Source organism: Oncorhynchus masou, chromosome 10 (assembly GCF_036934945.1).
Source record: "Oncorhynchus masou masou isolate Uvic2021 chromosome 10, UVic_Omas_1.1, whole genome shotgun sequence".
NCBI lineage: Eukaryota > Metazoa > Chordata > Actinopteri > Salmoniformes > Salmonidae > Oncorhynchus > Oncorhynchus masou.
The window spans coordinates 45,007,297-45,031,395 of NC_088221.1; the positions used below are offsets into that span (position 1 = coordinate 45,007,297).

The following is a 24,099-nucleotide window of genomic DNA, read 5'->3' on the forward strand; positions in this document are numbered from 1 at the left end:
TATTGTTCGTTCAGTTTTAAGGTCATGTCCATCTGCCCACTCCACTCCGCTCTGTTCAAAACAGATACAGTCTACAAAGCTAGTGAAATAATCAAAGATTTCTGATATAGTTCACAAGGCAAATCAACCTGTGTTTGGTCCGCTCTGTCGTTAAAATACCACACTACTCCAAGATCTAGAGCAAACAATATTCATTCAATACCATTGTTTGCCTTTTTTTTTTGTTCAGGCTCACGGTTCATAGATAACCCTCTTCTCACTCATTTCTAAAAGATGTTACACCTCAATATACAGAAGATTAATTTCACATGTTTTTGACTTGGAGCTCTGACACTCACCGACGATTGATGATTTCAGTTTATATGAAGCTTCTTTTAAACTAAATGGACTCTGCGATGTAGTGCTGTACCAAAAACCCCAAACAATACCCATCAAACTAGTAGCACATAACTCTATGACCTTTTCTGAACTGGGCTAAATCAAGGTCGCACAGAGTGTTTTTTGGTAGTTTTAAACACATCTACTTTGAAACAAAAGTATACAGCTCACACACATGGTTATGGGCTTAACAAAAATAAGACCCCTGTACCATGTCAGATATGGAGTTAAAATGTGTTATGTTTTGATTTTGCATCCCAGGATCATACTTTATACATCACAGAAGAATGAAATATAACAAAACCGTTTGAAATTGAAACACTGGTGGGTTGGTGGGTTTGTTGGTGGGTTTGTTGAAATAACTCATGTTTATTAATTATGAAATTATATATTTTTTTAAATCTGAGTAACATTCCAGCCATTCCAGCCATTTAGGCTACAGTCCTAAATGAGCATTGAATATTCCTGTCATTCTAGCAGGTGTATTACTAGGTGAATGATTTATTTACACAAATAGGTAACAAATATTACTAAGACTAGTGCATGTATATTATGTATTAAAGAGAAATTATTGGAGTTTTAACAGATGCAAAACCATTGTCTAAAGGTGTATTTTGTTTATCTTGTTTACCTCAGCAGAGTGTAATTGTAAAGTGGGGACAGGCATATGTATGTATCTGGTCTACTGGATTGTTAATTCAACCCTTATTTTCCCAGTAAATTGACTGAGAACACATTTTACATGTTTTTTACAGGAGAGAAGAGGGGGAGATGAATGAGCCAATTGGAAGCTGGGGATGATTAGGTGGCCATGATGGTATGCGGGCCAAATTGGTAATATAGCCAGGACATCGGGGTTAACAATAAGTGCCATGGGATCTTTAGTGACCACATAGAGTCAGTACCCCTGTTTAAATTGCCATCTGAAAGACAGCACCAAAATAAGGGCAATGTCCCCAATCATTACCCTGGGGCATTGGGTCTGCTTAGATCAAAAGAAAGAGAGCCTCCTACTGGCCCCCAAAACCACTTCCAGGAGCATCTGGTCTCCCATACAGGACCAACCCTGCTAGGCTTCAGAGGCAAGCCAGCAGTTGACTGCAGGGTGGTATGCTGCTGCCAAGTCAGGAGCTGGCATGTCCCAGGAATAGTCTGCACTCTAGTGGACAGAATGGTAATTTAAGATGAGGGCTCTAAAATGTAAGCACAATTAAATGTTAAACTAAAAAAGTAATGATGCTATCTGGTCTTGAAACATTAACATTTTCTGGTTATAGCAGATGTGGTTTGTGGTCATAACAGATCTGGTTTGTGGTTACAACAGATGTGATTTGTGGTCATAACAGATGTGGTTTGTGGTCATATCAGATCTGGTTTGTGGTTATAACAGATGTGGTTTGTGGTTACAACAGGTGTGGTTTGTGGTTATAACAGATGTGGTTTGTGGTTATAACAGATGTGGTTTGTGGTTATAACAGATGTGGTTTGTGGTTACAACAGATGTGGTTTGTGGTTACAACAGATGTGGTTTGTGGTTATAATAGATGTGGTTTGTGGTTACAACAGATTTGGCCTGGCCCCTTACCAATTGGATTAAAGTAAAAAAAGCGAACAGGGGTGTAGAGGATCGCGGTCAACGTGCAGTTGTGGAGGCTGGACTGAGCTCACCAGGTTCTTGAAGAACACAAGACTATGCAGGAAGGCAAATATGATGGTGGCACCTGTCAAGCCTACATACCAACAAAACAATGTGAAATAAACACACCAGGAGAGTGCAGTAATACTTTTCCATCTTCCTGCTCCAGTTAGGTCAGCTGTAGACTTCACTGTACCATTGTTGGGCCTGAAAACTCAAAATGGGGCTAGATTCCACATCAATCTCTCCCTCAGTGATTCACTTTTTATTCTCAAAGGTTGAGCTGCCAATAGTTGACTATGGACTGTGAACACAGGTTGAGTGGGAAACTGAAGAGGTGGGTAGTCATGGGAAGACAATCACATCAGACCTGAGAGCAATCCAACACTAGAAGACAAGAAAAGCACTCCTATCTTTTCTAGCAGCTGAGGCCCTGTAAACACAGAGTATAGACACTGGGCCTTGAAGGCCTTGGGCTCCAGCCAAAGCCCGGGGATGTGCTCAGTGAGTGTCTGGGTTGTGCGGAGTCTCAATGGCAGACAAAGGGAGCTGCGTTCACTGTGACTCACCTGCGTAAACACCCAAGGAAAGGTCAAGGTCCAGCTGCAGAGTGGCACTGCTGTCATTGAGGATGGGCTCTGTCACAATGAGGCGCTCCTGTTCAGAGGCTCTGCCCGGCACAAAGGAATCAAACCCACAAGGACAAATAAACACCAATTCCATCAATAGAAAGTAGGATGCTGGAGGTAGAGTACAAAGCAATATGTTCCTGATCCGGGATACAGGGTCAACCTGAATGACAACACATCATCAACGTAAAGAAATAACATTGATCTGTTGTATTTAAGAAAACTAATCATGACTTCTCACAAGGTTCCGACTTCAGACCAATTATTTCATTAATTTGTAAGCAAACATGTTATAATGTTCAGAAAGTCAATATTATTTTCTTCAGCAACTGAATATAGGTTTTCACTGATTCAAAACATTTCTCACCAGTAAGCCAGCCACCAGCACTTGAGAATATATATTTGATATATATTTGATCTAGAAAATACATATGAAAATCACTTTCACATTATAGTAGTTATAATAATTATTCTCATACTTTAGACTATTTTTGAAAATGCAAAATATATAGCTACCCCAACTTAAAAAAGAACATTGAAATAGCCTGAATATGTTCTAGTGTCACATGTAATTGCAGAGCCATTGACAGTAGATTGAGGAAAACCGGGGCCAGGAGAACCAGGATGTTAGCACCTGCTAACGGGCTAAATACACCCAAATAGTCATGCAAATCATTGAGTTACTCTTTATATGTAGGCCGAGTGTGAAGTTAGACAAACTGAAAATATATACTGCCCTCCAGTGGGAGCAAAGATGAAGCAGCAGACAAAAGTTTTTACCTTGTAAAGAACACCGTGTTCAACTAACTTAACAGCTCTCGTTGGTTTGATACAGACCGTCTCTGTTCCAAATGGCACCATATTCACCATTTAGTGCACTACATTTGACCAGAGGTATTTCCTATTTAGTGCAATACTTTTGACCAGAGCTCTATGGGACTTGTTCAGAAGTAAAGAAATAAAGGGAAAGGGTGCCATTTCAGGAAGCTACTGCTGAGATATAATCCTCTTTAATTATTCTGACAAACAAGACAGAACAGGAAGCTGTGTGCTCTCCCAGGGGATCAGAAAGGACATGTGTGGGGGATGGTGTCCACAGTACACTGTCACCCACGTCTGGGTGGTCCACAAGTTTTCACACCCCTTGACTTTTTACACATTTTGTTACGCTACAGCTTGAATTCAAAATGGCTGACACATAATACCCCATAATGTCATAGTGGAATGATGTTTTTAGAATTTTTGACAAGTTTTTACAAACTCTTTTTTTTATGGCAATACTAAAAAAAACAATCAGGAGTAAAAGTCACATTAATAAGTTGCATGGACTCTGTGTGCAATAATAGTGTTTAACATGATTTTAATAGTGTTATAATAGTGTTTAACATCTCTGTACCCCACATACAATTAGCTCCCTCAGTCAAGCAATGAATTTGAAACACAGATTCAACCTAAAAGAGCAGGGAAGTTTTCCAATGACTGGTAGAAAAACTATTTGTGTAAAAAACAACAACATTGAATATCTCTTGGTGAAGTTATTAATTACACTTTGGATGTGTATCAATACACGCTGTCACTACAAAGATACCGGTAGGTGTCCTTCGTAACTTAGTTGCCGGAGAGGAAGGAAACCGCTCAGGGATTTCACCAGGCCAATGGTGACTTAACCAGTTATAGATTTGAATGGCTGTGAGAAGAGAACTGAGGATGGATCAACAACATTGTAATTGACAGAGGGAAAAGAAGGAAGCCTGTACAGAATACAAATATTCCAAAACATGCATCCTGTTTGAAACAAGGCACTAAAGTAAAACTGCAAAAATTTAGCAAAGAAATTAACTTTATGTCCTGAATACAACGCATTATGTTTGGGGCAAATCCAAAACAACACATAACTGAGTACCACTCTTCATAATTTCAAGCATGTTGGTGGAAACATCATGTTATGGGTATGCTTGTCATCGGTAAGGACTAGGGAGATCTTTAGGATAAAAATAAACGGAATAGAGGTAAGCACAGGCAAAATCCTAGAGGTAAACCTGGTTCAGTTTTGCTTTCCAACAGACACTGGGAGACAAATTCACCAAGGCCAAATATACGACGGAGTTGCTTACCAAGATACATTGAATGTTCCTGAGTGGCCTAGTTACAATTTTGAATTAGATCAGCTTGAAACGCCATGGCAAGACTTGAACATGGCTGTGATCAACAACTAACTTGACAGAGCTTGAAGAATTTAAAAAAAGAGTACTGTGAAAATATTGTACAATCCAGGTGTGTAAAGCCCTCAGAGACTTAACCAGAAAGACACACAGCTGTAATCACTGCCAAATGTAATTCTAACATGTATTATCTCAGGGGTGTGAATACTATGTAAATTAGATAAATGCATTTAATTTTAAATGCATTTGCAAAAATGTCTAAATACGTGGTTTCACGTTGTCATTATAGGTTATTGTGTGTAGATGTGTAAAACATATTTAATCCATTTTGAATTCAGGCCGTAACACAACAACATGTGGAATAAGTCAAGGTGTTAAGGTATGAACGCAGCTTTATTTTCCACAGGCTTGAACTTAACAATTAACAGGTGGAATAGCAGATCTCCTAACCCTGTCCCCCGCTCTAACCAGCTTCCCCTTCTAGCTAGTTGTAGCCTCAATACTGTACACATAGTGGCAAATAAAGTATCAATCAATCACATGTATTTATAAAGCCCTTTTTGCATGAGCCAATGTCACAAAGTGCTATACAGAAGCTCAACCTAAAAGCCCAAACTGCAAACAATGCAGTTTTAGAAGCCCGGTGGCTAGGTAAAAACTCCCTAGAAAGGCAGGAACCTAGGAAGAAACCTAGAGAGGAACCAGGCTCTGAGGGGTGGCCAGTCATCTTCTGTCTGTGCCGGGTGGAGATTATAACAGAATATGGCCAAGATGTTCAAACTTTCACAGATGACCAGCAGGGTCAAATAAAGTATCACTGCAAACATTCTCACTGCATTCAATAGTATTGGGGTGAAGCACTCTAGGTAAGATGAGTATAGGTTAAAGGTCAAATACATTGAGATAAGGTCGAGTTCAGATGTCAATACACAAAACAAGGAGATTACTCTTTGGGACAACTGCTGCGGTACGTGTCTACAGCTTCCTGTTTCGTGTTCCAGAACACATTTTTTGGGGGGGAATCTTTGTCACACATGTACATTGTATAATATTGAGCTTATAGCCCATCCTAAGTTTCTCTAAGGTTTGGCCAACTCTGTAAACAGGAATAGTTGAACTAGTAACTGAACTTTGTCACATTGCTGATTGTCTTATGGCTTACTGATTAGTCCTTTATTTCTTTAATGTTAATATGACACTAGACCAAATCTGGTGAGCACAAAAGATACAAAAAAGGAAAACCTCTTCAAATGCTGCGTGAATAACTAACTGTCAGTTGACTTCATTTACTCTTTCACTCTGTCCATCCCTCTGCTCAGTAAATGGTGCGAGACTAGATGTCCTCAGTGTAAATCATCTCTGATGAACACATGTCCCTTGTGTAATTTGCTCGCCTGGGCATTTAATTTCTTCTCATTTTTTAATCTGCTGAAAGACTTTGAAAAACCCTTTAAATTCACCCTTTTCCAAAATGTCAGGCATCCAGATCTTGGCTTTCCTGGGCGGCCTGGTTGGGCTTGGTGCCACCTTCTGCGCCACGTTGTCCAACGAATGGAGGACAACCAGCAGAGCCTCCTCTGTCATCACGGCCACATGGGTCCTCCAGGGACTGTGGAATAACTGTGCTGGAAACGCCATTGGAGCACTGCACTGCAGACCACAGCACACTATCTTCAAACTGGAAGGTAGGGTGAGGAGGGTCCCTCCATCCACATCACACAGAGATCATGTAAGGTGACAACCAACAAGGGTCCGACCTGTGGCATTATTTTATGCAGGTTGACGAAATGAAAAACATCCTGGTTCACAGAATGAAAAACATCCTTTCTTTACTGTGTTTCATGCTCCTGTCTAATCCGTATGATCATACTGTGCAAAAGTTGTTAAGTACATTAAATTGAATTGACTGACAATCATATGATACGTGCATAATATGCATTTTATTCATTAATAAACTGCGCCCACAGGTGATGCGCTCTACAAAAAGAAGAAACTAAAATGAAACAGCAACATTTTGTAACACAAAACCTCAACATTCGTATATCCAATAGTCCTTGTCCATTTGTAGATATTTTCTTAAATATCCTTTATTCACGCGTATGTTATAATGCCACTGATTTTGTGAATGCAAATTGTCAGATAAAAATGCATTATCTTGTGGAAAATATTTTGGAGGTTATCAGATCATTCCATTTGGAGCATGTTGTTCTTCGTTGACAGAAAGTAATTTGGCAGTTGTTACAGTTTGTTATATTTGTTAAATGTAGTTTACCACTAGTGGATTTGATCACATTGTGGAATTTTAAATATAATCTATAAGAACAATTCATGTTCTTACATATTTGTGTTCCAGGTGATGTGTAATCCAGGTGATGTGTAATCCAGGTGATGTGTAATCCAGGTGATGTGTAATCCTCAGGAAAGACTGAGAGAGCAGGCGGTACATGTACTGAATCACAGTGGCTCCTGTATGAGGCACATGCCAGTGTACAGGACAACATGTAAAAATAGAGACATAGCTCTGCCAAATGCAGTGGCCATTATAGGCTTGGTTGAGAAGAACTAGTAATTGTAGTTATAACATTGCTGAGATATATTATTCAGCTGGGTTCAATCTCTTCTGAGGACATTGAAAAGGGAATTGACACCATGATATCTCTCTGTGGTCCCAAAGTACAGAGGCTATAAAGGATAAACTCCCAGTGACACAGGCAATCATCATATGCCTGGATCATTACTTTCTTTTCAGTTTCTGGATCATTACTTTGGAAACGTTGAAATGTAGCGCTTTTTGATACTGCCTTTTTTGGGCTGCATTCTGTGCATGTCAAGTGCACGTTGATCTCTCAAAACTCCCTCATGTGGTGGTGCTTGAAACTGTGCACATATACAATAGTTTACCACTAGATGGGCCACTGACGTAACTGTAAAAAACAGTTAGGAAGAAAGCATTCCTTCTGTATCCCTATGAATGTACTATAGGAACTATGACTATGTATAGCCATTTGTTTGCTTGTTTTGTTAACTAGTTCGTTCCTGTTATGTGAACTAGTTATTTCCTGTTATGTTAAATAGTTATTTCCTGTTATGTTAACTAGTTCCTTCTTGTTTTGTTAACTAGTTCCTTCCTGTTTTGTTAACTAGTTCCTTCATGTTATGTTATGTTAACTAGTTCCTTCTTGTTTTGTTTTGCTAACTAGTTCCTTCCTGTTTTGTTAACTAGTTCCTTCATGTTATGTTAAATAGTTCTTTCCTGTTATGTTAACTAGTTCCTTCTTGTTTTGTTAACTAGTTCCTTCCTGTTATGTTAAATAGTTTTTGTTATTTTAGTTCCTTCTTGTTTTGTAACTAACTATGTTAACTAGTTCCTTCCTGTTTTGTTAACTAGTTCCTTCATGTTATGTTAAATAGTTAACTTTCCTTCTTGTTTTGTTTTGTTATGTTAACTAGTTCTTCATGTTATGTTTAGTTCTTTCCTTTTGTTAACTAGTTCCTTCCTAGTTCCTTCCTGTTTTGTTAACTAGTTCCTTCATGTTATGTTAAATAGTTCTTTCCTGTTATGTTAACTAGTTCCTTCTTGTTTTGTTAACTAGTTCCTTCCTGTTTTGTTAACTAGTTCCTTCATGTTATGTTAAATAGTTCTTTCCTGTTATGTTAACTAGTTCCTTCTTGTTTTGTTAACTAGTTCCTTCCTGTTTTGTTAACTAGTTCCTTCCTGTTTTGTTTTGTTAACTAGTTCCTTCCTGTTTTGTTAACTAGTTCCTTCCTGTTTTGTTAACTAGTTCCTTCCTGTTTTGTTAACTAGTTCCTTCATGTTATGTTAAATAGTTCTTTCCTGTTATGTTAACTAGTTCCTTCTTGTTTTGTTAACTAGTTCCTTCCTGTTTTGTTAACTAGTTCCTTCTTGTTTTGTTAACTAGTTCCTTCCTGTTTTGTTAACTAGTTCCTTCATGTTATGTTAAATAGTTATTTCCTGTTATGTTAACTAGTTCCTTCTTGTTTTGTTAACTAGTTCCTTCCTGTTTTGTTAACTAGTTCCTTCCTGTTTTGTTAACTAGTTCCTTCATGTTATGTTAAATAGTTCTTTCCTGTTATGTTAACTAGTTCCTTCTTGTTTTGTTAACTAGTTCCTTCCTGTTTTGTTAACTAGTTCCTTCCCATTGTTTGTCAAATCAGATGTGACAATACTTCATTTTTAACTAGCATGTCATTGAATGACAGTTCCTTCTTGTTTTGTTTTGCTCTAGTTCCTTCTGTTTTGCTAACTAGTTCTTCTGCTAACTAGTTCTCTCTGTTTTGTTCTAGTTCCTTCTGAAGCATCAGTCCATGTTTTGTTAACTAGTGCAGGTTAATAGTTCCTTCCCATTGTTTGTCAAATCAGACAATATTATTCTAGCATGTCATTGAATAACCTTCTGGTCTCTTTTTCTTGTTATTTAATGATCAGTATTATTCTATAACTCACTTTTTCCCTATGAGCAGGTTGTTATGACAACAGTCGAAAGTGTCTGTATCATGTCCCCCATGCTAAATGTGATGATCCCCTTTGAGATGTGCAGGCTGGTTGTGCTACGTCATCTAAGTTCTAGGCCTATAAGTTTGAAATCTTCTGAATCGCGTATATTTATCCTCTTGTTATGTGAGGCATCATATATGAAGTCATCGTGACACATTTTGACACATCATGACAGTGCATCCTCCACCTTTGACCTTTCTGTACAGTTAACCCCCATCAACTCTATCACAGTGAGTGATGTGTGTGAAGTGAGGGGGTGGAGGAAGCTAGATACCATTGGTCAGTCATTGACAATTAGGGCTAAACCCCTCCTTGATGAATAGGAAACATTCCAGAACATATTAACCATCAATCCCACCATGGCCATTTAACCTGAGTTACTGCTCCACAGCCCATGCCTGAGATTGTCTTCAACAAGCTTCATTGGCCAGTGGACCGTCAGTCACATTGCTACTTTTCCGTGACCTCTGCATTTCTCACCAACTTCAGTAGTAAGCGCTGGTGTACTGTACGCGATGAGTGACATGGTGACAGAGATTTTGGCCTTTATTCTGACCACATCTGGCTGGGTCCTGATCTCCTCCACCATACCCACGGATTACTGGAAGGTGTCCTCTCTGGATGGCACAGTCATCACCACAGCTACCTACTGGTCCAACCTGTGGAAGGCATGTGTCACTGATTCAACAGGAGTCTCCAACTGCAAGGACTTTCCATCTATGCTGGCACTGGACGGTCTGCTCAAAGTAACTTTTTTGTCATTGTGTGTTATAGTTTCTGTTTAGCAACATTGGCCTACTGGTTTACTTGTCTAATGTCCTACTGGCCTACTGGTCTATTGGCAGTGGTGTACTTAAGTAAAAATATGTTAGTATTACTTAAGTTGTTTTTTGGGGTATCTGTACTTTACTATTAATATTTTTGACAACTTTTTACTTCACTACATTCCTAAAGGACATTATGTACTTTTTACTGTAATATATTTTCCCTGACACCCTAAAGTACTCGTTCATTTTAATGCTAATGCTAAGCTGGACAGGAAAATGGTCTAATTCACACACTTATCAAGAGAACATCCCTGGTCATCCCTACTGCCTCTGATCTGGCAGACTCACTAAACACAAATGCTTCATTTGTAAATCATATTTTAGAGTTGGAGTCCCTGGCTATCTGTAAATAAAAATAAAAGAAAATGTGACGGTCTGCTTTGTTTAATGTAAGGAATTTGAAATTATTTATATTTGTATTTAAGTACATTTTAGCAAATACATTAAACTTTCAATACTTAAGTATATTTAAAAGCAAATACTTTTAGACTTTTACTCAAGTAGTATTTTACTGGGTGACTCCCTTTTACTTGAGTCATTTTCTATTAAAACCTCTTGGAACTCCCTCTCCCGGATCCGGGAGGATTGTCATCAACTGACACTAATTAGCATAATGGACAAAAAATATTACTAGAAAATATTCATATTCATGAAATCACAAGTGAAATATATTGAAACGCAGCTTAGCCTTTTGTTAATCACCCTGTCATCTCAGATTTTGAAATTATGCTTTACAGCCAAAGCAAGACAAGCATTTGTGTACGTTTATCGACAGCCTAGCATAGCATTATGCCCAGCTAGCAGCAGGCAGCTTGGTCACGAAAATCAGAAAAGCAATCAATTTAAATCGTTTACATTTGATGATGTTTTCACTCACGAGACTCCCAGTTAGACAGGAAATGTTCATTTTGTCCCATAAATATTTTTAGAGCCGAAACACCTCCGTTTGTACTTCACGTTTGGTTGAGAAATCCACCGGAAACTGCGATCACGACAGCGCCGAAAAATATTCCAAATTAGATGCATAATATTGACAGAAACATGGGAAAACGTTTTTTTAAAATAATTAATCCTCAAGGTGTTTTTCAAATATCTATTAAATAATATATCAACCGGGACAGGTGGCTTCTTAGTAGGAAAGATAGAAACAATGGCCGCATTTGTCTTTTACGCACAAAACACTCCAGCTGACCACTGACGCAATGTTGTCGTTCAGGCTCATATTTCAAAATAAAATCTTGAAACGATGTATTGTGACACTAGACACATTAGGGAAGCCATAGAAAAAGGAATCTGTATGATATCTCATTCACTGCTCAATAGGGACGCATAGGAACGCAGAGCTTTCTAAATAAGAGTCCCTTCCTGATTGGATTTTTCTCAGGCTTTCGCCTGCAATATCAGTTCTGTTATACTCACGGACAATATTTTTTACAGTTTTGGAAACTTTAGTGTTTTCTATCCTAAACTGTCAATTATATGCATATTCTAACATCTTGTTCTGACAAAATAGCCCGTTTACTTTGGGAACGTTATTTTTCCAAAAATTTAAATAGTGCCCCCTAGTTTCAAGAGGTTTTAAGGTATCTTTACTTTTACTCAAGTTTGACAATTGGGTACTTTTTCCACCACTGCCTACTGGTCTACTGGTCTATTGGCCTACTGAAATATTGGTCTACTGGTCTATTGGTCTACTGGTCTACTGAAATATTGGTCTACTGGTCTATTGGTCTACTGGCTTACTGGCCTATTGGTCTCCTGGCCTACTGTCCTACAAAACTGCAGGGACAACCCTGGTCCTGGAGGGCCACTTCATGTTTTTGATTGAACCAACCTGGCAGACTAAGGGTGTTGAATTTAGGCAATCCCTGAACTGATCGATTAGCTCAGTTGGGTCAGGTGTGTTGCCTAGTTGGAACAAAATCCTGCAGTGCCTGCGACACTTCAGGAACAGGGTTGCCTACCCCTGCAATACAGCTTTTAAAATGTAAGAACTTCTTATAGAAGGATTAACTGAGAACGGCAGGAAAACGATGTGCACGCTTCAATTGGGCAGAAGTCTGTGAGTTGCTGTGTTTCTGGATGGCCAGATACTGTCGCTAAGAACAATGACAAGTAACTGCCATGTTACACCTGGTAACAAGAACCAGTTTTATCTTGTTCTTGTTACCATGTGTAACGGCTTTCGTCGTCAGATGAGGAAGAGTATTCGGACCAAAGCGCAGCTTGGTAAGTGTTCATATTTCTTTATTGAACTGAACACTGAATTAACAAAGGGAAAACCCGAAACAGTCCTGCATTGTGAAAAACAGAAATTACCTACCCACAAAACCCAGTGGGAAAAGGCTACCTAAGTATGGTTCTCAATCAGAGACAACGATAGTCAGCTGCCTCTGATTGAGAACCACACGGCCAAACCACAAAGAAATATAAAACATAGAAAATGAACATAGAATGCCCACCCTAGTCACACCCTGGCCTAACCAAAATAGAGAATGAAAGCCTCTCTATGGCCAGGGCGTAACACCATGTCTTGTTTTTAGGTGCGGTGACTAATTTCAAGTCAACACAATTATGGCTAGAATTCGCTAAGTACAACTGTAATAATGTATTTAATAACCCTCCTGTTGTGTTCCTTCATGTTAATTTATTCTGTGTTCCCAGTTTAAAATGACCGCCCTATTATAGCTGATTATAAATCCATAATAATATATATATTATCACCTAATGTTGTCTTATATTTTTTGAATCAATTTAGGTTCTTGTGAACATTACATGTTTTGAACTTATATTTGCTATTTATTGCCTGTAGGCCTCATTGATCTGAGCTCATACAACTAGTTTTTGAGTTTAAAAAAAGCATAATATATGGATTATTTTGACTATAACAAATACTCAGATGAAACATATTGTGCTATTTTGTATCAAAGTTTAACAAGGACATTTGTTTTGAAACTATTTAATATGTTTAAATAGTGGAACAAAATAACATATGTTGTGTTCCTGGTCAAAACACACCAGTACGATTTTATTTGTAAAGAAAGGACATAGGTACAAAACTACACATGAAAACTTTACCATATTACAAAATTAATGTCTGAACACATTAAAGAACAACAACAAAAAATAACAGTATTATTAACAATAACAAAGACATTAAAATGTTCACAATCTGTTAATCAACAGTGGTTACATGTTATGTGTTCTCATTACATGTTGTGCAATACGTGGTGGTTGTTGCATGTGCCTTGCAAATATATGTACTACATTTATGGAACATAATGTTCATTTTGACATCTCTTGGTGCACACAGATCTCACCTCTTCCTTCTGTATCTTCTGTTTCTGGCGGCCGTAGATCTTGCTTCTGGCCCTTGTATATCGCTTCAGCTGAAGATGGTGTTGGAGGAAGGTGCTGGCACCTTTGAATGAGGGGTGCCACCATGGCTTTCTCCAACTCTTCTAGGGATAATCTCCTCTTGAGGAATCCCTACTTCCAGGTGGATTCACCTTCATCCACACCACAAACGCCTTGTAGGCCGACACATCTAGGATGTTGAAGTACATCACCATGGGCCAACGTGTCCTCATTCTCTTACAAGAGTACGTGCCAGTAACCAGCAAAAGCGCAACAATCAGTAAATAAAATAATGAGTACGTACAAGTGATAACGTGAAAAATTACATCAACGTGGTGTTTTAATTTATCACATCTAAAACATATTTACATATTCAAATGAATAGAACTGACTCCATATTGTTCACAAATTCAATGAGCATTTCACCAAACAACAACATGTCTTATTTTTATAGTGCAGATAAAACTAATCTGGTAATAGAACAAAAAGTACATGAGATAAAAAGTAACAATCAAGGTTGTCAACTCCCCCTTTGTTCCTGTTGTAATCCAGGACAGCGTTGGGCTTTCCGTCCTCCCTGGTACTCACAGCGGCATCCCTGTGCAGAGTTGTCATCAGGAGCACATTCGGGCACTAGGACACAAGAGTGTGTGTATCGGTGAAGGCAATGAGGAAAAACGATCCCTGTCGTTGGTAGTGAGTAAGGCAGGAGGCCACTCAGGCTTGTTCCTTCTGACCGTCCCCACTATGATATTTTTTTTTGAGCAGCTCCTGACAAAGACCATATGAGGTGAAGAAATTGTCACGTCATGTTGTTCCCCTGGAGACCTGCAGTCATTTCCAGGACCACCTGCTTCCCCTGGTTCCCTTCGGGAACACCGTCAGCAGGTTTCCTGGTGTAAACCTGCATATTTCAGGCGTAACGTGTAAATAACCGTAACCTGGAATAACATGCTTCCCATATCTTTATTCCAAATTTAGAAGGTTTGCTTGGCATGTACTGTTAGAATGGGCAGCCTCCACTAAAAGAGACCAGACGGTCATCCACTGTGATGTCTTGGGTTATAGATGAGTGGCAAGTGCTCCACCAACTGGCCAAACCTCTCTGATTGCTGCCAGCTTGTCTTGTTGTCAGCGGTCCGGTTTTGTATCACGGTTGTTGAAGATAACCCCCCTGGGACAATACGTGAAATGTCTGGAGTGACACAGTGGCACGAAACAATGCCCGACCAGACTATGTAGCCCATAAACTGGTGGCAGATTAGTTTCTGGATCTATACACACATGACCTGGGGCGGCAGGGTAGCCAGGTGGTTAAAGCGTTGGAATAGTAACTGGAAGGTTGCAAGTTCAAACCCCAGAGCTGACAAGGTACAAATCTGTCGTTCTGCCCCTGAACAGGCAGTTAACCCACTGTTCCTAGGCTGTCATTGAAAATAAGAAAATGTTCTTAACTGACTTGCCTAGTTAAATAAAAGTAAAATAAATAAAACACACCAGTCAAAATCAAGAAACCCACATATGCTTGGACGTGTGTCTGGTCTACCTCCTTCCAGTTGTCTTTGTGACTGTGTCTCCCCTCCAAGTTGGTCATGTTTATCACTACAATTTTGATTGACTCTGTTAGCACAGAGCACAGTTCGAAGCAGGATGTTATGTCATCAACCCGGGACATGGCGTATCTCGTTGCCTTGGGGACACCCTGATAACATTTTCAGCCGACAGCCGACCTCTCCTCTCAGATGGGGATGAAGACCATGACAAATTCCCGTTCTTTGACCAGAATGTAACAACAATCTCAGAAGGGCGCTCTTCCTCATCAATGGATGGTTCCACATCGGTTGTCTCTTGGTCTGGATCATATTCTGTGTTGTCTTCAACTTTTGACACTTCCTCCTCCAACGCATCTTCCCTGTCAGTTTCCTGGCCTCTCTCCTCCTCACCAGTGTCATGATCAAAGATATGATCAAAAGCCTCACATACAGTATATAATTTGGTCATTGTGCTGCCACAGAATGAATTGTGAGCAAGGCCTCAAAAAAGCTTTATATACCAGAGCTGCAAGAAAATGTCTATATATTATTGAAACATTGTTGCGATTGTTTGTGAGAATGCCAACAGGTGTGGTTCCCATGGGTGAAAGATTCCCGTGGGGGTTGCCATGGAAGCCAAGAAGGGGAGGCAGGTGTGTGTGTGTGTGTGCTCAAACACACATGCATATGGGGGTCTGGGAGAGGAAGTGTGTCCATCTGATGAATGGGCATGTGCCTGAACTCAATTTGATACACCAATTGTAGTCTCACCCATTCATTTCTAATGACCTGTAATCTTTGACCGGGAACACCAGTGTACAAAAGTTAAATAAAACAACCCAAATTTAATGAAAATTCAAAATGTATTTTGTGTGTTCAGATGCCCTGTGTGGACAAAGTCATGGAACCTAATGACAATCAGATTAAATTAACTACATTTTTCAGAGAGAAATCTTGTAAATTGGTCCAATTCGATAGGAACACAAGAGGAGGGATAAGAGACAACAAGTGCTCTTTCACAGATCCCTCCGGGACTTTCATTACACACGCCTGTCTCCCGAATCATTGATACCAGCTTGACAGAATAATGGACCATTAAGGGAGACAGTTGGAATGGTCCGTCCGACACCACTAATACTAGTCCGTCCGACTCTGCCACAACTTCGGCGGGGGGTTGGTACTGTCACTGATCCCTCAGGAACTTTCATTATGCACGCTTGTCTCCCGAATCATTGAAACCAGCGTGACATGCTCATTGTGCAAATTTACTTATGCTTTCAATAAACATTGGATAATAAATATAGTTTACATGCTGTCAACATTCTAAGCCAACCCGATTCAGTTTTGCCTTAACCAAACAGAAAATGATTGTGATTCTAATGCCCTCATTGTGTAAATATATACTTTTTGATCCAGTAGATCAAGCAATTACATCTCAATGCATTCAGTAGGCATGGACTAGCTGTACAAACGTGTGACATGGATTGTATTAGATTTCATAGACGTTAACAGAAGTGCAGAGTCTGCAGACTAGCAGTGTTTCATCGTCGGTCTCAGATGAGGGTCAGTGGATCCGCCACCTCGCTGTAACTGCGCCACAGTTTCAATTTCTCATTACTTGGAAAGATATAGTGCTCGGAGCTTGACAGTGCTAATAGATTTGTGGGGAAGTCACAATGCAAGTGTTCTCCCAGGGACAACTCATCTACCTTCAGAGATGTCAATGTTTAGCCTAACATCATGGGAGGCTATAAATTAGATTTACTGGGAGCCTGGGGCTGATTTTCCATGGTTGGCTAGTTTCAGGGGTTAACCACCAAGCTAATATATGCCTGTAAATCACGTCTCAAAGGCAGCTCCAATGCCAAGACTTTGACATCCTTAGCATAACAAATGATTGTTTTCTCATACTGAACCAATTAGTTGCTTGCACCGTTAGCCAAGCCAATTAAGGTCTTGTGATCCTGTATGGTTTGTGAGTGGAACGAGATGTGGAGGGCATTGGAGGAAATGGCTGGGGGACATTTAGCTAATGCTTAGAACCATAGACTTTGCTGACTATAGGTCTACATAAAATCAAGAAGCATTGCCTAAAGGCAGCGCAGGTCCTGGCCATTCTGCCACCCTTGGCGAGACCAAAAATTGCCTCCTCTACTAGAATATTCCAGTAAGCAAAATTAACTTGAAAAGATGTCTAAAATACTTATTTTTCCAGACTTTGAAAATACACATTTTCCGATGTTGAAATCATGTTAATTTTCGGGTTCTGAATGAAAGTTGAAAATACATTTTATAGACATGTATGTTTGGGCCAAATCAAGGCTGGTCCAGACCGGACAAAATCTGAACTAAACACAGACGTCTGCACATAAAAAGACGGACGGTTTGGACAGGACCAAAAGAAATCGTATAAAAGAATTCAGCGTCTGTCCATGCTTACTGGGGTGTAGCCTACCATGTCGGCTCACAATGGAATTTTAGAAATGCCCATCCATGTGGTAGGCCCATCATTTGTAAAACAGTTTGTTGCATTGGCTTTATTAGTCCTAATTCCTGTGCTATTGAAGCTCTGAATATCAGCTACCCAACTTAATCAGGAGGAGTTATCCTGAACCCATTTGCAATGCGTTTACACAGTTGGAAATGCAGAAGTATTGTAGCCTGATTGTCCATTCCGTATTGTCAATTTTACTTTGACCTGTCCTGTTATTAGGATATGTTTGTTTTAACACGTGAGCACATGTTTTATTTGATTGGGCACCATTTAGATGAGCCTATTTGATAGGAGAAACTTGCAGATGTAAAACGTTTCTGTCTCATTACAATGTCATACATTTTATCTCCAGCCTGTAGGCTACAGAAAATACCAAATACTATTTCTACCATATGCTCTATCTGCTACAGTACATGATTTACGTTAGATAATTTTTTGGGATGGAATGTTGGTGGAGCGCTGCAGCGATGCGTCTCTTCAACAGCACCCTGGAGAGGCATTCTGCCTTCAACAAGGAGGGCACTGCTTAACACAGGGCGGAATCAGCGCTCACTTAAAAAGCGCATATGCCACTGGTTGAGAGAGACATTGTAATTGTTTGGGGCAGAATTATGTGAGGTTTAATGTGTTGTTGGAGGTGCTTCTTGGGTCAGTTTAGATCAGAAAATGCAGCCCTCTTCAATCTGCCGCCATAGGCGGATGCCTAGCTGCCTAATGAGCGGGCCGGCCCGGTCTAAAAGTGTGTAACATATATCTCACATGGTATGTGCTCTTTATTCCAGGTTATATTCAGGCCTGCAGGGGTCTGATGATCGCTGCTGTCTGCCTGGGCTTCTTTGGTGCTGTCTTTGCCCTGGTCGGAATGAAGTGCACCAAGATTGGGGGATCAGACCAAAGCAAAGCCAGAATGGCTTGCTTCGCCGGGGTCAATTTCATACTCAGCGGTAACTTGACATGTCACAGCCGTTGATGTACAATAATGGCGTAGTATGCAGAACTGAACGTTATTTTCCTCTCTGCAGGTCTCTGCTCGTTGTCCGCATGCTCCCTGTACGCACACAGAATAACATCTGAGTTTTTTGACCCCATGTTTGTTGCTCAGAAGTGAGTAAAACCCATTTGACGTATAGGACCAGACATACATTGGAGTGACTCACATGATCCTGGATGAAGTAATGTTGCTGTTCATTAACCAGTCTCCTGTCTTCCAGGTATGAACTGGGAGTAGCCTTGTTCATTGGTTGGGCAGGATCTATCCTGTGTGTTCTGGGAGGGGCGATATTCTGCTTCTCCGTAGTAGATAGTTCCACTAGAAGGTGAGTCACACATCAATGATGATGTGCATATACATGTAATTGTCATTTAGTAAATTACATGATCAGTTTACTTCACTAAGTCGCTCTCTCTTTGTCTTTCACTCTTTCTCTCTCACAGCTCCAGTCGCACAGGCTATGCCTACGGAGGACCTGCCTCCACCTCCCATGTCTCTTCCCACCCGAGAGGGCAAGCACAGCCCATGAGCCAGCGGCCTCCACCCAAATACAGCAGCTCCTCCAGAGCACAGCATTTTGATAAGAATGCCTATGTGTAAGGGATGATAGGGAAAATGCAGATCTGGAACAGAGGAAGACTCATCGCCAATCCAGTTAAAAGGAGAGAAAGAATGTGCTACGTGACTGGCTGGCCCATTGTGTCACAAATCACGATTGCCCAGAGAGAAATCACTGGATATTGGAGTGGATCCTGCTGTCCACCTATTTATAAGGGAATTAATTTCCATTCAGAGTCGAATGGAAATCATAGCCTTTTGTTAGTTCACAAGAGACAAGCTGATATTTTTTGTCTGACATTCTCGTGACAGAAGTTAAAGGAGCAATCTGCAGTTGCTCCATCCATTTTTGGACTTATAAATGAATGATACATCTTGAAGAAAATAACTTCTGAGTTCAGCTGTCATTACCCCATCAGAACCCAGCCTCAAAACATGGTAAAAAAACTATAATCTTGTTATCATTAAAGATCAGTCCTTGCATCCATAGCTCTGTCTATGAATTTGGGAGTGGTTACATTTCTCGATCCCTTAGCTTTTTTTCATGCAAGAAATTAAATATATTATTAATTTGAAAAATACAACATGTGAGAGCACACATTACAATAGAGCATCAACATGAAGCACTTTGTATACACTTGAATAGATTTTGTTTTTGACATTAAAGTGTATATGAGTTGCTATTTCTCTTGAACGTCTCTTTAATTTTAAGACACTCCTTAAAATGCTGTTAATCAATAATGACAAAACATTTAAACGATTTCTGGACACGTCATGTTTTTAACCTACCATAACCTTTAAACTACAGTACAGTACAGTACAGTATGTACAGTACAGTATGTGTAAAAGTGCTATCCATTTACAGTAACTCATATATTTTGTTAACACATTATTTACAGTCCTATGGCAGTCTTAAAATAAATAATTAATTTAAAAAATCAACGGGTGCCTATTTCAGAGAATCATTTAGTTTTTTATTTAGCCTATAACAAAATCATGTGTTTTTTGCGTGTTTGAATGAATCCTCTCCCCGTAAAAAGAAAAGGTAACAATAATAATAATAATTGTTATTATTATTATTGTTATTATTATTATTATTATTATTATTATTAGTGTTATTATTATTGTTATTATTATTATTGTGATTATTATTATTATTGCGATTATTATTATTGTGATTATTATTATTATTGTGATTATTATTATTATTATTATTATTAGTGTTATTATTATTATTATTGTTATTATTATTATTATTGTTATTATTGTTATTGTGATTATTATTATTATTGTGATTATTATTATTATTATTATTAGTGTTATTATTATTATTGTGATTATTATTATTGTTGCGATTATTATTATTGTGATTATTATTATTATTGTGATTATTATTATTATTATTGTTATTATTAGTGTTATTATTATTATTATTGTTATTATTATTATTATTGTTATTATTGTTATTGTTGTTATTATTATTGCTATTATTATTATTATTACTGTTATTATTATTAATATTATTATTATTATTATTATTATGTGGTCATTGTGTGTTTGATTCCCATGTAATTCACCATAACTCGCTTTGGATATGAGTGTCTGCTAAATTACAAAAATGTAAAATGATGTCACTCATACAATTTAGTACATTTCTTACACTAAATACAGACATTCTATAATAATAGTTGTTTCGGGAATGTTATATAATTAAATAAACTGATTAAACAGGCACGACTCAAAGATGTCAGTGTTGTTGGAGCCATGCTCATTACAGTTTACAGTAAACAGATTCCACCATGGTTTCAACACAGAGCCCATATTGACACTCTTCTCTATACACATCATGTCATCCAGTCCAGAGAGACCTGATATCACAACAAGCATAGACATCCTGCAGCAGTGTTCTGAGCTCCTATAGGAGCAGTGTGGTGGGTTAGCACACTAGTGGTGCGTGGGTGATCTGCTTGTTCACCCGCACCCGCCTGCAATTATTAATAACTCGGCTGCAACCTCCCCAGATATATATGAAAGGCCCGCACCCGACCCTATACCGCAAACATAGAAAATGTGCTGCAGGCTACAGTCAGAGATGGCCAAATGATTTTTTGAAGAGGGTTCAGGGTTGTTAGTTTTTTGCCTAATTTAGATGTTTCTGCTGAGAATTTCCTACATTTTGTTTGTCAACTTGTCTGTAATTAGATACATGCAGCTTCTCTTCAATCATTATATGTTGCCCTAGAGGACTAAATAAACCCTTGCTCGGTAGAATAATTTAATGAATCGATAGAACGAAATAAATGCTTCAATCTATATGACATCGTTAAAGTTCCTTGTCATTTCTGCTTCTTTCGCAGAGCAAAGACTTTTGGGGACCAGGGAATTTGTACTTATTTTTTTTAACACTTCTTCAAGCTAGGGTCTATTTTTCTCCACTTCCTGTCTGACTGACATGCCCAAAGTAAACTGCCTGTTACTCAGGCCCAGAAGCCAGGATATGCATATAATTGGTACAGTTGGATAGAAAACACTTTGAAGTTTGTAGAAATGTTTAAATAATGTATGAGACTATAACATAATTGACATGGTAGGAGAAAATCCAAAGAAAAACTTACCGGAATTGGGGGTTTTTGAGAGCCCATGCTCTTTCAATGGAAAGCTATGGGTCCCATGCAATTCCAGCTCCATATTGCAATTCCTATGGCTTCCATTAGATGTGAACAGTCTATGTTCAAGGTTTCAGGCTTGTTTCTTCCCAAATGAGGAAGGATTTTGAGTTTTGGTACTGGGAGTCAGAGTTGGAAAACAACTACCCATAACTCATAGTGGGAAAACAAGTAAGTGAATATTTAATTGCTATTTGTCATTTTACGAAGCCTGTGCTGGTTGAAAAATATTTTGATGGGTGGCGCCGTCCTCAAACAATCGCATGGCATGCTTTCGCTGTAAAGCCTATTGTAAATCTGACAATGCAGTTAGATTAACAAGACTTTAAGCTTTTAACTGATATAAGACACTTCTATATACCTAGATGTTTAATATCCATCATTTTTATGATTATGTATTTGAATTTCGCGCCCTCCAATTTCACCAGAAGTTGTCGACAGGTGTCCCACTGGTGCCTATCCCAGAGTTAAAGAAAGATTTTCTCTTCAAAATATCCAAATGACATCAGTTTAACCAGTTTAAGGAAATAGAAAATGACCCAAAATGTTTCTGATAAGATAACAGTGTGGCTTGGAAGCATATTTTATGTGGTTGAAATACTATCAGCTTTTATGATGCTGATAAAGATAACACCTCTACAGACGGTCCTTATCTGCAAAAATACATTTTGTGTATCATTTTACTGCAAGAACTGCTTAATTCAGCAGGAGTTAATATTAAGGCTATGTGAGAGGTTATAGACCTACATTCAGATTCCAGATTTCAGTTTCCATTCAACCCATCTGAACAGTAGGCTACAGTTCCCTTGAAGTGTCACAGGCCTATCTGATGTCCCAGTCCTGAATTTGTATATCGCCTCACACTTCACAATCATCACACATAGTATTCACTGCTATCATCCTCTTTTACCACTTCAATAAATCTTTCTTAAACAATGTTTTCCTGGCCATTCCTTATCTTTATTTTCAACTCTCTATTTCACAGCTTTTCTCTTATTGAATGAAACTTAAACATTGCCCTTAATTTTTCCTCCCATTCGCAAAAGCATTTGGTGACTGGCGTGGAAGCTATTTTCCGTGCATTGAGATAGACACTAAAGCTTAGGGTTACACAGTAATACCAGAGTGTAAACATTTTTACCAGCATGTCCCATGTGCAACCAGAGGAAAAAACCTCTAGACCAGCTTTACTCCACACACAGAGATGCATACAAAACTCTCCCTCACCCTCCATCTGGCAAATCTGACCATAATTCTATACTCCTGATTCCTGCTTACAAGCAAAAACTAAAGCAGGGAGGACCAGTGACTCACTCAATACGGAAGTGGTCAGATGATGCGGATGCTATGCTACAGGATTGTTTTGCTAGCACAGGCTGGAATATGTTCCGGGGTTCATCCAATGGCATTGAGGAGAATATCACCTTATTTTTCTGAGCAGTGTAGAATGTGACTGAAAACCGTTGATAGATGTAGCTAGTGAATTTGCTCTGGCTATCTACTCCAATTTCAGAGCACTCTCGTCTGAGTGTGCCAGAGCGCAGAATAACTGACACATTTACGAACGCTCAACACCCATTGAATATGGCCTGTGTCAGTAAACGTTGGCAAAAAAAACATAAATTGTTGCCAGAAGCACAGTTGCAGTCACCAACGCTCTGGATAACAGCTTAACCAGCCCCACTAGGGCAAGTAAAATGGTCAGTGAGCTGTGTTTGTAAATAGCTAGCAGATAGCTGGGGTGCTTGCCTGCTGTTGTTAGTACAGAACACTCGGATCAACCCTTAAAGAGATGGGTGGGGCTAAAGCTTAAGAAGGTGTGAACGATGCTGAATGGGTGAAGACAAAGAAGGGCTCTCCAGTAGGTAGCACAACATCTAAAGGCCATTTTCTCAAACGTGAGTTCACAAGTTTATCAACTTTCAAAGCAGAATTTATTTCCCATTATTCCTCAAATTTAGTCTATGATATACCATTTTGTAGCTCTATGTCTCTGCTTTTATCCAATGTACAAAAACATAATTTCAAATTTTCCTAATAAGACCAAATAAAGGCAGTTGTTCACATATACCATTGAAGTGAAGTCTATTATGGAAAATTATGAACATAGTTTTTTTTCCAAGTACATACTTTGATATTGTCTTTTCAGATCAATGTACATTGCTTTGACGTCTGAGTTTTCCTTTACAAACTTCCCACATACTGTTTTCTGTCTGTATGGTTGATGCACCCAGAAAATAACGAGTTTCTATGCTAGCAAGACATAAGAATGGGCTCCCGAGTGGCGCAGCTGTCCAAGGCACTGTATTTCAGTGCTAGATGTTTCACTACAGACCCTGGTTCGATTCCAGGC

The 24,099-nt window shown here is 39.0% G+C and overlaps 1 protein-coding gene across 3 annotated transcripts; it reads left to right on the forward strand.

Moving 5' to 3' along the window:
* The first annotated feature begins 6,276 nt into the window (after positions 1 to 6,276).
* LOC135547006 (claudin-10-like) lies at positions 6,277 to 19,156 on the forward strand. Of its 3 annotated transcripts, none has more exons than XM_064975572.1 (5): positions 6,277 to 6,490; positions 18,314 to 18,475; positions 18,554 to 18,635; positions 18,743 to 18,847; positions 18,966 to 19,156. In XM_064975572.1, exons 1-5 carry the CDS (start codon positions 6,277 to 6,279, stop codon positions 19,120 to 19,122), a joined length of 720 nt encoding a protein of 239 aa, XP_064831644.1. In that variant the 3' UTR covers positions 19,123 to 19,156. The 3 variants fall into 3 exon arrangements, with proteins under 3 accessions (XP_064831644.1, XP_064831641.1, XP_064831643.1); XM_064975569.1 differs by lacking the exon at positions 6,277 to 6,490 and adding an exon at positions 9,837 to 10,056; XM_064975571.1 differs by lacking the exon at positions 6,277 to 6,490 and adding an exon at positions 9,837 to 10,056 and having other exon boundaries at positions 18,972 to 19,156.
* Positions 19,157 to 24,099: the final 4,943 nt, after the last annotated feature.

Coding starts and splice junctions, on each gene's coding strand:
- LOC135547006 (XM_064975569.1), top strand. CDS start 9,837: ATGAGTGACATGGTGACAGAGATTTTGGCCTTTATTCTGACCACATCT. Junction 18,636..18,742: donor CCCATGTTTGTTGCTCAGAA/GTGAGTAAAACC, acceptor CCTGTCTTCCAG/GTATGAACTGGGAGTAGCCT. Junction 18,848..18,965: donor GTAGATAGTTCCACTAGAAG/GTGAGTCACACA, acceptor TCTCTCTCACAG/CTCCAGTCGCACAGGCTATG.